Source organism: Harpia harpyja, chromosome 13 (genome assembly GCF_026419915.1).
Source record: "Harpia harpyja isolate bHarHar1 chromosome 13, bHarHar1 primary haplotype, whole genome shotgun sequence".
NCBI classification, from domain to species: Eukaryota; Metazoa; Chordata; class Aves; order Accipitriformes; family Accipitridae; genus Harpia; species Harpia harpyja.
This window is the reverse complement of record NC_068952.1, coordinates 28,199,736-28,217,054: the sequence shown is the minus strand read 5'-3', so window position 1 is coordinate 28,217,054 and position 17,319 is coordinate 28,199,736. Positions and strand designations below refer to the sequence as shown.

General features: G+C 43.6%; 1 protein-coding gene across 1 annotated transcript; it reads left to right on the top strand.

The window, feature by feature from the left end:
• The first annotated feature begins 351 nt into the window (after nt 1-351).
• Nucleotides 352-9,350, top strand: SULT6B1 (sulfotransferase family 6B member 1). The gene is given in 9 exon segments (XM_052805825.1): nt 352-1,453; nt 1,456-1,620; nt 5,047-5,159; nt 5,408-5,497; nt 6,545-6,671; nt 7,323-7,379; nt 7,382-7,416; nt 7,706-7,862; nt 8,728-9,350. Coding segments are annotated over 9 exon segments (906 nt in total). The 5' UTR covers nt 352-1,422; the 3' UTR covers nt 8,859-9,350.
• The last annotated feature ends 7,969 nt before the right edge of the window (nt 9,351-17,319 follow it).

Sequence of the window (17,319 nt, the reverse complement as noted above, 5' to 3'; positions counted from 1 at the left end):
CCCCGCACCTTGGCTGCGGTCCATGGCGCGGTAGAGCAGGAGGGCGCCGAGCAGCCCCGCCGCCTCCAGCAGCAGCAGTCCCCTCACGACGCGCCACGCCATCACCGCCGCCGGAGCTCGGCGCCCTTCCGTTACCGCCAGTAACGGCTACGCATGCGCACTGCGCCCGCACCGCCCGCCGTTTGCGCACCTTTTCTGCACAGGCGGACCGCGCGTGCGCAGTACTCTCTCTCGCGTCCGCTGGGGCCCGTAATGGCGGACCCCGCACCGACGCCGGTGGTTGGGGTTCCTGCCGAGGCGCCGACCTGCGGCCCGGCCGCAGGCAGACGCAGACGGAGGCGGAGGCGCGTCTCGGCAACCCGCGGCTCCCCCCCCCCGGCTCCGGCGCTGCCAGGGCAGGCCCAAGCGGGGCCGTTGGTTAGCACAGTGGTGGCGTTGGGTGCAGGTGGCGATCTTTGGCCGCCGCTCGCCCTCGACGGTCCCCTCTGGCTGCTGCCAGCCGGTCCGAGTTACCACCACCTTTCCCAGCTGCCCAGGGGGACCCAGTGTCTTCGCCTCGCTGTTCCAGCTGTCAGCATGGGTGCCCACCACAGCTCAGAGGCCGGGCCAGGCCTTGCAGCCCCTTGTTGAGGCTCCTGAGCAGGTGTGCCGTCAGGCTAGGGAGCAGGCCTGCGCTTCGGTGCTGCCCTCCGGCTGCTTCTACGGGTGGAAGAGCTCCTCTGCTCTTCCTGGGAGCCAGCACCGGCCCCTCTGCTTTTGCTGGTAGGGGAAGACAGCTGGATGCATAAGGCTATGGCCATTAAAAAGGGATACTGGTTATATCACAGAGATGTTGAAAAAACCTGTGCCGTGCAAGTTGTCAGTATTTAATTGTCTTTTTAACATGAAAAAGGGCATTAGTGCAGACTAGCTCCCACAGGGGGTATTTAGAACCTAAAATGGCAGCATCCCTTCCCTCTCAGTATTGTTCTTGGTTTTATGGTTTTGATTTCATTGTTTTCTGTTATTCACTATTTCTCTTAACTCATAGTATGAGGCTGACTTTATTGCCAAAATAAAACCTCTTGGGATTTTTCTTATTAGGGACCGTCTTTTCTTTGTTAGATGCTTTTTTTCCTATTAATGTTGTGTAAGATTAGATACAATATTTTGCTGCTCATTGTTACAGGGTGATTCATTTTCCAATTCTGTGTTCCCTGGTGGCTAAGCTTGCAAGTATTACTTGCTCTTAGTGGGATTTCTTACTAAAGTAATCCCTGCTCTGTAGATTATAAGTGGACAGGAACAAGCCAGCTTCCAGGAAGGTGGGAAGGGAGGAGAGAAAGAAACATATCAATTTCAGGGGAGGGCAGATTTCTACTCCACCACTTAAAAATGTCTAAAGGAACTTACTAAGAGTTTCACACCCCAAAAGTGGTAAATATGGCTGAGGACAAAAAAGCCTTTGTTGATGAGATAAAGCGTTGGCAAAGTCTGGAGGGCTTACCTTGAAGGACCTGCTGTTCTCCTACTGGGGGACCCCGTATCCTGCCACAGTGTGCAGTGCAGAAATGTTCCAAGCCCTGGAGAACCTGGAAGCCAGAAGAGATGATATGCTGCTGGTGTCCTACGCCAAATGCGGTGAATGCATTATAAATTGCTTGCTGTAGTCTACAATACTGTAACTAATTAGCTGACACAATAAGAAGGAAAACCAACTGATTGTGGTTGTACATTGCGTGAGGGTATTGGGCATTTCTACTTCAACCAGAGGCAGCACGGTTTTTTCCTGCTTTATCTTAATTGAGCAGTCTGTTGCACTGCTTTCTAATATGGTTTATGTTTCTGAAAGGAAAAGGAAGTTTTAGTGTTCAAAGATACTTTTGCTGAAGAAGTGAGAATAAAGTACATAGTTAGTTATATGTCAGTGGGACAAGACAACTCTGCCAGTATGATAAACTGTATTCTGAAAAGCGTGTTAGAAGTGTAGTGTACAAAAGCAATAAAGTTATGCATTAGACTCTTTGTTGTAGAAAGTGACAAGGCACAGCATCTTTACTTGCAAAATTATAAGCTGTTTCTTGGCATTATTCAGTATCAGCATTGGTTTTTGTTTTGTTACTGCAAAATGGTATTGACTAAGACATACTGAAAGTCTAAATCTTTTAGTCAAAGGTTTGCAGAAAGGAAAAGTGCAACAGGAGCAGTGAAAAAAACCCACAAACAACCAACTAGTTATTTTTGATCAGTTTTACTAAATTTCAATTGTGACATGGTTGCTTACAAGGAAGGGATGGGTTTTGCTAATCTAGGAAATCCTATCCAAGCATATGTTTCTTCTTTGAGACCCAAACAGCAGAAGCTTAGGGTTGTTGGAGAAAATGTGGGTCCAGGGAAGGATTTCATTGCATTAGCGTGGTAGTGGATGTGATCGAGTTGGGCTCTAATCAGAGTCCTCATTCAGCGCATAGAATTCCCATTGGTTGGTGAGTTCTGATCTGGAAAGAAACTGTGGTGTATTTAGGGGCTTAAGAAGTATGCCTGTAGTGTTTAGGGTGAATGTATAGCAGCTGTGAGACAGGACATTGAACCGAGAGAGAGGGCAAATACAAAAGGAGGGAGCTGGCACAAAATGTGAAATGTGCACCTTTATTTTAAGGAGCCTGTAATTCCATTGGGTCTGGGTGTAGAGTTCTTCTGACCCTATAAAGACCTAAAAGGTAATTTTCATAACTTGTCACTGGCTTTGATTTCTCACAGAGTTTGGAAGAGTTCAGACATGGAGTCATGATGCTGATTGATTGTCTCTGAGGTTTATTAAGTCAGTAAACCTCTCCTGCTTGGGGAGAGGAAGCAGCAGATAAAGAGATCTCACACTGTTAATACCGGACAGTTTGTGGTAGGTCAGCAGGGGAAAATTTTACCAAAGACCATTGCTAGTTGTCAGTAGGAGAGGGAGTACACCACTCCCCATGGTTTGCCAGGGAATGCAGCACCCTGTTACCCAGCAGGCACTGGTGGAAAGCATGTATGAGAGGTTGCACAGAAGAAATAGGAAAGCAGGAGGGAGAGAAAATGCTGCATTTGTGCAGTGCAGTGTAGTTAACAATCTGCAGGTAAATCTTACGGAATTTTGTCCCATTTGGATGTTTGCTCTTACACTCTTAAGCAGTGCTAAATAGGTTTCTTGCCCTAATTTCCTATAGCTCACAAAGTGGGGGGAAAAAGGGCAAGAGGGGAGGATAAAGAATGAAAAGGAAAGATTAGCTGCCCCAGTTTGAAACCAGAAATTGCTGGGCTCCCTTTTGCCCCTTGATGGAACACTCGGACCCACCAAACTGTAGCATCACCAGGCGGTAATAAAAATCTCTCTGCAAGCCTCTTTCCCTCTTGAACCAGGGGAGCCTAGTGTCTGGCTTCCTCTGCCAACTTCTCATTTTTTTTCTGTGCAGGGCTCAAACTCTTTGGCATTAGCCAGGTTTAGATGACCATGAACATGCCTGATGAAGGACTTGCATTGAGGTCCTTCAAGAGTTTCGTCTCTAAAAGTTTTAATGTTGTCCTCATTCCTTTTACTTATTAAGGATTATGAAGGTTAAGTTACAGTAAAGTCTTACTATATAAAATGTTTCCCCTGACTCAGCTGTGCGCAGTGGAGAGGAAAACTGACACAGAGAACTATTGATGAGGTAGGGGTGAAGGACGATGGAGCTCCAGGATGCAGTACTTTCTAGGGACAGGTTGCACAGTTGCAAAGCCAATAGGAATTTTAGGTTTCTCAACTGTAGCTTTTCTTTAAAATAAAATTTGTATTTGTGCGCATGCAATTAATACTGGGCAGATGAGGACATGGATTTGGAGACTCTTAATGCTTTCGGCTCTGATCTGTGCATTAATGGGAGAGCGATACAAATGATATACATCCTACAATGTCTTATATATAAATATGGTATTGGGTGGTATATAAATGTAGTATTTGTATGCGTTATAAGACATTGTATGATGTGTACACATTGTATACACATTATTGTATAAATATGTGTATCAGCTGTTTCCATCCAAGCATCCTGAGGCACTTTATGTAACATAGAGTGGAAGTTATTCCTTTCTTGGAATAACTTTCCACTGAAAGCATGAGAGGTTAAAGCTGTTTGCATTGTGTGTTCTCTGTTAGTGCCTCCGGCAGCTGTGTTCACAGGGGACTCGCAGCGTGCAGGAGGTGTCGGCAGCTCTGCAGCTCCATCTCCGTGGGCCCAGTGGGAAGCCTTCCAAGTGCCTCCCCCCAAGCACACGGGGAGGGTGCTGCGGGCCAAGGTGAACATGCTGTTCCCTCGCTCTGTCCTGCTGGCAATCGGCAGAGCATCAGTGGAGCAAATGAGATTCCTGGAAACCTTGGGGAAGCAGGCACCATGGCGCAGCTCCAGGAGCTGGCCACAGGCTCATGCTGGAATGGGATGTTGTATGGGGGAGGCTTTACTGCAAGATCCCTTCCAAAGGGTGAAGGGTGGGGAGGGATGCAGGTGTCCGGTGGGTAACAGCTCTTCTAGCACTTGTTCTGGCATGTACTTTACAGAGCCAGCAACAGGCACAACTGAGGACAAGCACTGGCAGTGACATTGAATAGATGACTCCATTTCATCCTTGACCCAGGGCAGTAGAGAGAGGCAGATGCTTTCCTCAGCAGAATGAGCAAAGCTCCTTGCTCATTCCTTCCTTCCTTCTCCTATCCAGACTCTTCCCAGGTGTTTCTCTGTAAAAGACAGGAAAGCTCCCTTTATTGTCTGTCACTGAGTGTTTTATGAATGTATTAAAAAGATGTTAAGTGCATCGAGTCAGTTCTGCCCGCTGTGCTTTCCACATACCAGTTATAAGTGAGCCAAGAAGGTCACAGTTAAGAAGCTGTTGAGGATCTCATGAATGGAAAACATTATTTTGTTTATAATAATTTGAGAGCTTTAGCGTTATTTGTCATTTGATGACTGTCTATTATGCTGAATTAAGCTATGTAATGAGAAGGCTATAAACCTGTGATATGTTTTATTTTGTTCTCTGGGTTTCTTGGTGCAGGTGTGAACTGGCTTATCCAGATTATAAGTGATTTGATATTTGCAACTATCCAGAGTAAACCTGTAAGCACAGAACTACCATTTATTGAAATTGGAGATCCAGATAAATATCAGGTTAGTGAAAAGAAACTATTGAACCACTTGAAGTCTGTTGTTTTCTCTCTCCTGTACCCCCGCACACAAGTTATTAAAATGAAGTCATGCAGCAAGTAAAGATATTTCTCCTGAGAGGGGAAAAAAGATAATCTTGGATGACTAATACCTTTTGATTAGGGGCTGTTTCACACAGGCGACTCTCATAGATCATTGCTGCACCCATGTAACAAAACTGTTCTCACTTATGGTTCTGTTTATTTCTAAAGATGATGAAGCAGATTCCATCTCCAAGGATTTTGGCAACACATCTGAATTATGATTGCCTCCCCAAGTCTATTTTCAAGAACAAAGCCAAGGTGGGCTTTTTTCTTTTTTTTCTTTTTTTTTCTTTTTTCTTTTTTTCTTTTTTTTTCTTTTTTGTTTTCTTTTCCAAGAACAAGCCTCATCTCTCTGACAGTACCATCATGCAAGAGTAGCTTTGGGGCCACGTCCTTTTCTTGAGCCCAAGCAGATGGCACTGGGGGGAAGCAACTTGGAGACAGTGGGAGTCTCATGATGCCTGGGCTGGCTTAGCACCTCCTACAATTTACAGTAGCCTTAGGGGTGCTGTAGTTGACATAAACTAGAGGCTGTTGCAGTGCTCAGAAATGGCTGGAGTGTCACACTTTCCTCTTTTATGCTACTCTTTCCTATGCACAACCATAGTGGGAATGAATGTGGCAGCAGTATCTCTGGGACATTGACTGTCTCCTTGCAAAGAGTCACGCTGTTAAAACTTTAATATTTCTGGTACTCGGTCACTGAACAATGGTGGATACATAGCACTTATGAGATGTACCACAGATGAAGGAATTAATTGGTTAAGAGATGGGGATTTTTTTCCATGTATTTTTTGCTCAATGAGACAGGAAAAAATATAACATGTATAACAAAAAAATTTGATGCATATAATGTGTTTTCAGAAGCATTTACACTTCTGTGAGGATTATAGTCTCTCAGGATTTCAAGTACATTATTGCCATGCTTTGAAAAATGGGAGATGATTGTAACAGCTGTGGTTTCCTGAAGGAGAATTGAACAGAGCTTTTCCTAGCAGGGGTTTGGCAAATAGTTCCTAATAATTTCCCAGGTCTTAGGTAGCTATGGGATAGTATTCAATGACAATATTACAGTTTTTCCAGTTGCTTCTTTCTACAACTGCTTCATGACATAAGCAAATCTTAGAAGTGGTAACAAGGTCTTTATTATGATCACGTTATAAATTTGTTCTTCATGCCCTAACTAATAAAATACTTTATAGCCCTCAGTATGTTATTGATTGCAGAATGTTTTGTTATACTCTCATTTTGGTTGCCAGGGGAAATAAGTGATCTAAAATTGTTGACCTCTTTCTCCCACTCCAGATACTAGTGCTGTTTCGAAACCCTAAAGATACAGCTGTTTCATTTTTCCATTTCCACAACAGTGTGCCAAGAGTCCCCAGTTACAGCTCCTGGGATGAGTTCTTCTCAGAGTTCATGAATGGGAAAGGTATTGTTATAGTTACTGAATGTAGCTGAAGAAGCAACAGAAAAAAAATATTTAAAAACAACTAAATGGGGCCAGTGGGAAAACAGCTGTGTCATAATTAGTTTACTGATGGCCATACATCATGATAAAGGAGGCAGCTGAATGCCAGAATGGGGAGAATGTCCAAAAGATGCTTTGCTTCTGAGTATTTTGCTCTTCCAGGCAAGGGTGAGGGAGTTGCATGGCAGTTTGACAATGGCATTGGGTCAAAATTCTGCCACTTAGTGACAGAGGAAGTGCTACAGATCTAAGTGGTAATAAAATGACAGTTTGTTGTCTTTACTGTTTCTGCACACCTCATTAGCAACCCAAATTTTAGATTTAGACTGATGTCTGGGTTTTGCTTTTAAGAGATGTTTAAATGACAATACAGAAACAGGGGAAGGACACAGTGAAATTTGTATTTCTGTGTGGAAACCATTTATCTACAAAAGTCCAGAGGAAGCCTCTGTCATTCTGATGTACAGTATGGTACGGTGGAAAGGACAGGCTGTTCTGTTTGTTTGCATTGATGTAACTGATAGGCAACAGAATGCAATTCTTCAGTCAGAGAGAAGTAAGTACCCAGTAAGAAAAGACAGTCACACTGATGCTTTTTTCTCTTTTTCGCAGTTGTCTGGGGATCCTGTTTTGATCGTGCAGTCACCTGGAACAAACACATTGAGGATGAGATACTATGATCATAATATATGAAGACCTGAAAGAGGTAAAGCAGATGCTGTGTACTGACAGGCAAAACACATCTGAGCCCATTCCTTGAAATCTGCTGAAATTAACAGCAAAAGGCACAGGTTTCTGAAAGAGGAAGATCAAGTTGATTTTAGTGACAAGTTGAGTCTGGCTATACAAATGCTGAGCTCCAGTGTAATGCAGAAAACATACTGTGAAGGAAAACAGATATTGTTTATAGATGATGGCAATGCACATCCCAAGTGGGTAACTCCTTTTTTAGAGGAAGTATATTGCATGTCTCCCTTTCACTGTCTTGCTTTCAGAACCTGACTGCCAGTGTAAAGCAGATAGCTGAATTCTTTGGATTCTTCCCAACGGCAGAGCAGATCCAGTCCATTGCAGACAGGGCCACTTTCCAGGCAGTGGAGGATAAGGCTGAGGAGACTCATGGTCCTGTTGGCTCAATTCTTTTCCGCAAAGGTAAATTTGTTTGTATTTTGCCAGGGTGGTGAATGGTAGCACTGTATCTTGGGCAGACAGGAATTTGGATCAGTAGGTGGTTAATCTTTCTGTATAATTTTCAAGGTTGGGAGTTGTTTAAGAAACACTGATTGTGCTTCAGGATGCTACTACCATTCGGTAAAGCCCTGTGTAATGTGATAAGCAGAAGTGCATCCTTCAGTCATGGTATGGAGTAAGCACCAATTAAAACAAAGAAGAGTTTTATTTTGGCTTCTGTGAGTACTGGGGATAGCCTGGCACTCGGTCTACAGCGTGCCTCCACAGATGTTTCTTCTTGGGTTTTCTAAATAACCCTTGTGATTGTGTATGAACCTCAGTCAACACGTGGAATCCAGACACTCCACAGACTGAGCTGTGTCTTTTAGTCATGGATCAAGCTAGAGCTGTAGACTCAGACAACCTCAGACTGTGGGCTCTCCAAAATCTAGATTAAAGGTAGGCTACATCTTACGGCAGTGTTTTGTTGCAGTGCACAAAGCTCTTGCAGTTAAAAGCCAAATCTTTGAACTTTCTGGGTTGATTTCACAACTGCTGGTCATCTTTTATGCTCTTCTGCAGCTGTACAAGGCACATGCCAAAGCTATGAAAGCAGACCAGTAGCTTCCTATGTTCGCTTTATGTTCACATTCTATTGAGGACTCCAAACATAAGGCAAACATAAGAGTGTATTCTTGGGTCAGAGATTCTTTTCTTGTGGGAAAAATAAAAGAATTTGATTATCCTGAAATATGCTAACAAGACAGACACGGTAGTTTTTTGTTTTAAATCATACTCCTAGGTCCTTACAGTCAAGGGTAATATTTTACTTTTCTTTATATTCCAGGCGTTGTTGGAGACTGGAAAAATCTTTTCACTGAAGCTCAGAACCAGGAAATGGATGCCAAATTCAAAGTGTGCTTAGAAGGAATTAAGCTGGGAGCAAAGTTAAAATACGATGTGTACTGCAAGGCCTGAACTTCCTTTACAGAAAAAGCTCATGTTCAGGCTGCTTTTCATTCAATTCTATGAAATAAAACAGAAACCAGGACAATATCTGATTTAAAAACTTTGAAAATCCATGCATTTTGCAAACCTGTTTCTGCTGTGTTAACTTCCACAAGCAATCCTTGCTCATGCAGTTAGTATCATTGACTTCACTGGATTCTCATAAATTACCTGTAGTTCTTTGGCCTTACCTAGTTTTTAACATGGATTTTTAGCTATGATTTCATGTTACTTGGTAGAATCTCGTGTGGAATATATATGCAGTAGTTAAACCTGCTGAAATGACTGGAAATGTTGGAAGTGATTTTCCAAGAGATTTTTTAAAACAGTCATGAAGTGTCATGTTGATTCTTAAATTTCTAAGTTCATAGTATTCATGTATAATTTTAATTTCTAAATTCATAGTATAAAATGAATTTTCAAAAGGTCTTATAGTTAGTTGTCTTTTGCTACTTTCTGTGTGCTGATAAACGTGAGAAAAAAGTAAAGGAACTCAGTGGTGGAAATTTTCTCCCCCCATTGGCAATAATATTTTTCTTTCCTTTAGTAGTGTGAGATCTCATGCTGAGCAATTGAAAGAATTGCCTTGGACAGAACTTGCTTATGGAGGTTGGAATCCCCCTCCTGGTGGTGGCTTGCTTTGTTGCTTAACCTCAACACAGGGCCGCCCATGGGGGAAATTGGAAACATATGTTGAGAACACCAGTTTTTTTCCACATGATTGTTGGGACTCCTGGGCACCCACCCTGCTTTGGATGTTGAGGAAGTGAATGAAGATGCTCCTGGCTGGGCAGGAATGGGGCTATCAAGGCAGGGGGCTTGGTAACTGTCTGGTTGACTTGCTTGGAAGAAGGGACTTTTTAGACATGAGAGAAGGAAGCGTGCTACTTGCATAACTCTGGAAATGGAGCCTTTGCCTGGGTTGTCTGGGTTTGCCTGGGTTACTTTATGCCTAACAGTAGTACATACAATCTCAGAGCCAGGATGTGGATTTTTTGTGGACATCTGTCTGGGAACTTTGACATGCCACTTTCTAGAGCAGAATGACTGTCCTCTGGTGGTGCCAGAAGACTGGTGTGCACAAGGCAGTTGAACATTGAATGGTCTCATAAAGGGTTGCTTTTTTAGGCTGCAGTTTTCCCTTGGGAGGCTGGTTAAACACCAGTCTTTGACAGCTGGTTGTTTTCCCCACCAGAGGCATTTCTTTATCTCTGAATAGAAGGAATACGAAGGAAAAAGTACTTGGAGAAGGAATATGTGGGTAATGGGCACACAGTTGCTAATTCAGCCAGTAGGGGAGGTTACAGTCTTCATGGTTTGTCAGCTTTTGTCTGAGAAATAATTGTCTTAAGTGTGATAAATGACTTGGCAGAAGGAGTATTTGTTAACAGCAATGTTGGGTAAAGAATATACCTTAGCCAGGCTGAAAACTCAAGTATTGTGTACTTGAGGTGTTAACACAGATGGACTCTGTGAGACCTTCTGCTGCACACTTTGTTAGCTGATGGTAAACACAACAAACTCCCAGTCATTCAGTGCTGATGAGAATCCCTTTCTAAAATTCTGCCAGTGACAAAGGAATGATTAAGACAAGTTAACTTCAATGCATAGTTAGGAATGTCTTGTCATTTTGTAGTCAGATCTCCATAAAATCTTGTTTGTCTGTCTTTCCTGGCATATTCCCCTTTTAATTTTCTTCTGTTCTAGCCGTGTTTGCTGTAGCAATGAAAACTGCATACAGCTCACTGATGGTGCAAAAAATTTCCAGCTGTTGGTCCTTTAGGTTGAGTAGCTAAGATGTCAGTGTCCCAAAGACTGGCATTCTCATGGTGGGAAGAAAGGATCGATGCAGATGTGAATTTGCTTTCAGGATTAACAACTGTAATAATGGCCATTTAAAATAAGTAAACTGAAAGTGGGGTACCAGTCAGGATTGAAGACCAAAACAGAACATACAAAACCAAACTGTATCAGAATGAAGTGGGTTAATACCAGGTTGCTAAAGCTATCTATCTCAAACAAATCTGAGATTCCCTATAAGCTTTACATAAGCATTGGAAAAAGCAGCGGCATTCCATGGCTATTCGCCTTAGCTGTACCTGCTGCAGCAGTAGGGCAAGATCATTGCTAAGCAATTAATAAAAGGAAGTTGAAAAGGCTTTGATTGAGGATGATGTTGAAACAGGAGCACTACTTCCTATTAAAGTAGGTTGCCTGAATTATTGATGGATCAATAATAACCAGCCTGTCCACTTAAACCATGGTATTTCTCAGTTTAAGATTACAATGAAGTATTCCAGGGCAGTTCAAGAGGAAATCCAGTCTCAAGATGCTTAAATAGGCTACTCTTAAATTTTACACCTTTTGAACAGCAAGGTTATTTAAGCTGAGGTTATTAAGCTATCTGAGGGAATATTTTATAGGTGACATTCTTAAATTCCTTCAGTCTCATCTGCACATTCTTCTCAGCGCATACGCACATACTCAGTAATTGCCAGCTAGTGATGAGCATTAAAGAACGTTGAGTGCAAGACTAGTAAGTGTGAGGGGCAACTGATTTTTTTTGCAACTTTCTGTGTGTTGTAGATTTGGTTCTGTCAAAAATGATGTGCCGGGGTAACAAAGCAAGCTAGACATCATGTCACCGGAGAAAGGGAGAATTTGTACCTTCCTCAAGCGCTTAAGCTCATTAAGGATGAAAAAGCACTGTGAAGTGCTTTGAGATGGTGGCCTTGAAGGTCGAATCCAGTAGCCCACAATGCTTGCAGCTATCGACAGCAGCTAAACTAAACTGAAGATTCAAACCCAACAGAAAAATTAAACTCCTCGTTGTGGAAAATCACCAGTCATATATTCTTTCAGCCATACATACAGGGAGCAATTTTGGATATATATTTTCCATTTCTATATTTTATGCTTTATATATGTGGGGTTTTTATACTTTTCTTTTTATTACGGTACTCAGCAGTAAAACTTGGAATGGTATTTTTGACACACAACCTTTAAGGAATATGTTGGATCATTCAGCTTCTAAAGAAGAGTTTTTTTCACTCCCTGACCGCTGTTTTGATTACATTTTTTCTGTATTTGTGACCTGCTTCACACTTACCATTTTCCAGCAGTTGTAGGTATTTATGATGTCTAAATTTATGGTAACTGCTAAATGCTGCTCCTTTAGTACTTCTGTCACCTCCATTTCCCTTATGAGCTGTTCAGTAACAATCATAAGGCAGGAAAGTATATTAAAATGATATTGAAAAAGAGAAATTGGAGGTCTTCTCGGGAAAGAGAAGCATAAATGTATCTTTTGTATGCAAGCGATGGCTCCCTTGTGTGTGTTCAGGGTGTCAATAACCCAACCAAAAAGGAAAAGAATTCTGGTACTGAATTATAATAAAAGTAAAATGGGATCAAAGCAGACAGAACTGAGCTCAATTTTCTCATTTACAAAATGCGAGCATTTAATATTGCAGCATTATGCAGTACATTAATTGGAAAGGTAATTAATGTTGGATTACAATAGAAGTGCTATAAAAGTACAGGGCACATATGACATCCACAGGAACATCAAATAATTTTTTTCTGAGGGTAGGCTGGCTATTAGAGAGGATGCCAAATGGATTTATAATGAAGGGAGACATGAAATACAGTCATGGCAATCTTGTTATGACAGCAAATGCTTGGACTTGTATTCTAATGGGTTTTTTTTGTTAAAGTCCTAACGCTTTGATCTGAATTTTGGCTGAACGATCACCTTTGGTGGGGATTACCACTTTCTGTTTTACTCTTAATATGCTGCAGAGCTTGGCAATGTACACTGGAAGTGTTGAAATGAGACTGGTCAGTGATTGTTACAGATGTTAATATTGTCAAGATTGATGCAAAGGAGAGAACTAGAGAACAACAGCGTTATGAATGAGAGCATACTGTATCAGTGCTGTGTCTGAGTGCATTGCTAGAGCGCTCTGGTAAAATGTATTTACGTTCAAATGTTTATGGTCATGGTTACAATTGTATTGCTATCGCACTTTGTAGTACTTGTAGATTGGATAATATGAAGTATTAGCAGATAAAATATTCAGTTTGCATCTGAATGGAAAGTTTTTCATATGATCATTTGGCTTCTGCAAAAACTTTAGAGGCTTGAGGAAGCTAGAAAATTAGTCTTTGACTTTGCTTAAAACATGAGGCAGTCAGGAAATGAAAGGAGGCTGGGAAACTGATGTCTTGGGAGGGTTGTGTACTTGTGAATAATGTAAGTTTATTGACATATGCTTGTGGGGTCTCCAGTGGGTTCCCTGCTGTTTTGCATTTTACAAGCCAGTGAAGCCGTTTTCATTACTAGAACACTCATTAGTATTCCCCCAGCAGGTAAATAAGTCATAGTTTCATTATTGTGTATTTCTGATATATCCATAGGCAATGTATTTATATTCAGAGGAAAAAATGAAATACAAGATAATCTTAGGCATTAGACATATGTCCCCCCAAAATGTTAAAAAAAAAAAGAACAAACAACCTAAAATGGAGCACTTGCATTCTTCCCTCTTCTTCAGTTCTTTTCTGCAGGCACAGAGAGTGATCGGAATAACTTCTGCAGGTGACTGGGACGGTCACTGCTTTCATTCTTTGGGAAAGTATTTATGCTGACTACAGTTTTCATTTTTTTAATCCTGTCTCCCAGCACAATCTACCCTGTTTTTTCCTGATGGCATGGAGTCTTTTTTTCCTGACTGTTATTTATTTAGAAAACTGTTTCTTTTTCTTCTTTTAGTTTATTTCAAACAGAGCCACTGTGTTTGTATTCACTTGCAATGTGTAAGCTTCTGAACACCCACCTTCCTTGCTGCCGTGGTGCCAGAGGCAAAGTCAGCTATTTGTGCATCACCAGGGAAAAGTTACCTTAATGTTGTGGTGCTGAGGGAATATAAATAGAAGCTTTATGAACCGAGGCCGTGAGGTGGTGAGACCTTATGCCAGCTGGTGAGGGGGGCCCTGGGGGGACGGTGCCCGTGCCTGGGGGAGCTGGGCCATGGCCTGGTGGAGGCTGCCTCTGCCAAGGCGCCATTAAATAAATAGTCTCCCCATTAAACAAGGTGGCCCTGGCCTCAGGAGGATGGGACATTAACTGGAGTAGGACAAGGAGCAGCGGTGGAGGCTGAGCTTCCCTGCACCTCAGTCCCTCCAAAATCGTGTGGGGATGCCTGGCGGTGTCATGTCAGACGTGAGCCCAGGGCCCTCGCCACGCTGAGGGGAGGTTGTGGAGGGAACCTTGCCTCAGGAGCAGTGGGAAAGTGGGGTCTTCCATGGCTGCCACAGCCTACCGGCCTGGGGCTCCCCTGCCACTGGAGTTTTCTCTCTTGGGCTGTCCAGTGCTACACAGCCTGCTTTTAAAGGTGAGAGGAGGTGTTCTCCTGTGTCTGAAAAATGTGATTAAGCTCTCAGACCAGGCTCGGGCAAATATGTGGGGGAGTCAGTTCCCCTCCTGATGACTGACAGACCTCTTGTGCCAGCCTGCCTGGGGTGAGCAGTGGTTGCAGTGTGGGGGTAAGCGCAGACCCCCATGCTGTCTAAATCCTGACCTCCTGAAGGATTTTCTAGCAGTAAAGCCTGGCTGTGGTCTTACCAGAGAGAAAAACCATGGTGTGGGAGGATGTGGAGGAATGGGAGCACACAAAACAAGTGAGCGTGGAAAGGAGAGTGGCTCTGAAGGCTGTATGTGTTTGATGAGTGTGTTCCCCATATGGCTGGAGATTATAATTTGGAGCAAAAAGCCTTGGGTAAGCCACCTGCATGGTGATGCCGTGACCCTCAGCAGGGCAGCAAATGTGTCCAAGCGCTGGGGTTTGCTCAGGCCTCCTGTTGTCGTACTGCGGAGCACAGTATTCACGGTGGAGGAGTAAACAGGGCAATAACAATCTTCTGTGGTTATCAAATGTGAATGTCTCTGTGGCACTTAATTGCTTTTGCAGGCCATTTTATGGCTTTCCGGCCCCTGTGCCCTGACTATTGCCATTTAAATAAGCAATCTGAACCAAAAGAGACAGAGTGTGTATTTTATACATGGGTGATTTCAAAGTTTCCATGCAGTGGAGAACAGGCCCTCCAGGGCTCTCTCATGTTGCATTTTTCACTGCCAGTGTTTTGAATTGTTTACGATATAGGACCATACAAGGGCTTTGCCCACAAATGAATTGTGTGCTGAAAGCCCAAGGGCACCAAAAGAGATGAAAAATGCATTAATATAGAAAGACAACTATGTAATGCAGTAAAATAAGTATCATTATTAACTGCTGTAAATACAAAGCTGTTTGCTGGCATGACAGACCCTCCAGAATAACAATAACAGAAGTAGCCTGAGTTTGCTTCAGAAGGAAAACTGCTCAAAGTCCAGAATTAAGTCAAAATCACTGAAGGTAAAAGGAAGAGACAAGACAGTGTTAGCTAGGGTATGGCTAACCTTGGGAAATGCTGCAGCCTTTCAGTGCACAGAAGCGGAGGTGGATGCTGACGCACCAAGGAAAGTGTACCAAAGGAGTCAATATGGCAAATCATGTTCATTGAGTAAGGAGCAGTTCAGTTGGAAAAAGATGGAAATCAAACACAGCATCTCATTGCAAATGAATGAACATAAATACAGAATGAACTGAAACTAAAGAAACCAAAAGTTAGGCCAAGATGCCTTCAGGCAAATTGAGCTCCCCTTCCTTCCTGGCCCATGAATTACATGTACGCTCATTTACACCAATGTACGTGAAGTCCTGTTTTAAGATACGGACGCCTCCAGGACTGAATCCTGCTTGTTGCCTCTGTAACCCGCCCGTGGCAGCTCGTCTCTCCCTGCAGGTCCCACTGTATCCCACAACCACCCTGCCGTCCCCTGAGGCAGCTCCAGGCATGGTGTCCCAGGCACGGGAGCTGCTGAGACACTACAGCAATTTTATGGTGAGCTTAAAGAAAGGAAAGGAGCTTGAAAAGAAATGCTTTGAATGTTTTTTTGTGTGGTTTGCCCACAGACGTGATGGCCAGGCAGGAGCCATCTCTAGCCTGGGAGCTGCATAGCCATGATTACTGCAGTTGCAAGGACTCATGTTAGCAAGGGCCAAGTTTCAAAAGATGGTGTAGACATTGACAAAAAAAGATCTAAGAAAAGATTTGCATACATAAACCAAGATGACTCTATTTAAAATAGCATGACAAATCATCTGCCAGAGGGGCTGTTTTAAAGGAAAAGCGTGTACTAATTGCTGGAGGCTAAAGGGAGAGGTAGACGCTGAAGCCCAAGAAGTGCCTTCAGGCTCTGTGTTCCAGCTCCCCATCTCTCCCTGCTGCTGGGGAGGGGGAAGGTGGGTTTTCAGATGTGCTACATTTTGCAGTCTTTTCTAGCAGTTAGCTCCAGTGATGTCTGCCCTCCCTCTGCTGCTCCCATTCAGCATGCTGGGCACGGTAAGCCTAGTTCTTGGGTGCTTTACTTTTCCTCATTTACTGTACGGGAGATGTCAACCTGCCAAGCTGGGCTGCTTGGTTTGTAGATTGACTGCTCTCAAGTTGTTCTCCTCAAGGGGGCTGTCACAGCATGTGCATGGTTTGTTTAGCTCTTTGGTTAGGGCAAGTGGCTCTCTGTAGCAAATAGCTCTTGTGCGTTTACTCTGAGGTGCTGTAGTTATGGCCTTCCCCAAGGAAGCTGCCCTGACTGACTCATTGTGGGATAGGGAGAGTGTATTGGCTTGCCCTGACAAGCTTGTGCTTTATTCTCTGGGCTCTGGAGGGCACACGCCAGCTCTGTCTTCTCCTTGCCACTTTTCGGTGCTGTCACAATCTTTCCATGTTGCTTCTGTTTTCACCAAAAGCCCAGGTTGACTAGATTTCTCAATAACCATGAAAGAATAAGCATTTCAGCTCTTCATGCTGTCTGGCAAGGCGTATACCATGTTGCAGACTGGTATCCTCACGATGCTGTCATCTCTGTGTGGGGGCAGGTGGGACGTGCCTGGCCAAGCAGCAAGGGGCTTGACTTTCTGAAGGTGTGGAAATTGTGCACTCTGATGGCCTTTGCCAGTGCCTGTGAAGTGGACCTAATGGGTCTTCAGTCTGGTAGCACTTTTTATCTGTGTAGCCAGTGCTGCCTTTAGGCAAGCGGTGGATTGAAGATGGGTGCTGCCAGGTGGCCCTTCTATGGTTAAAGAAGCCAGGGCATCCTTGATGTCTATAGTATAAAGGTGGCAGAGATACCAGATAGTGTCTTCTGCTATGCTCCTGGCAACGGTGGGCTGCCTCTCTCTGCCCAGGTGGTAGGGATATGACAGTAAGTATATGTGGCACAGTGGCAGCCTCTCAGCCCGCATGACTGTGCTGGGAGGAATGGCCATTCCCCACCGCTGCTGAACGTGGTGGGACCCAGACCTGTGCGCTGGCCAAGAGCCTGAGCGCA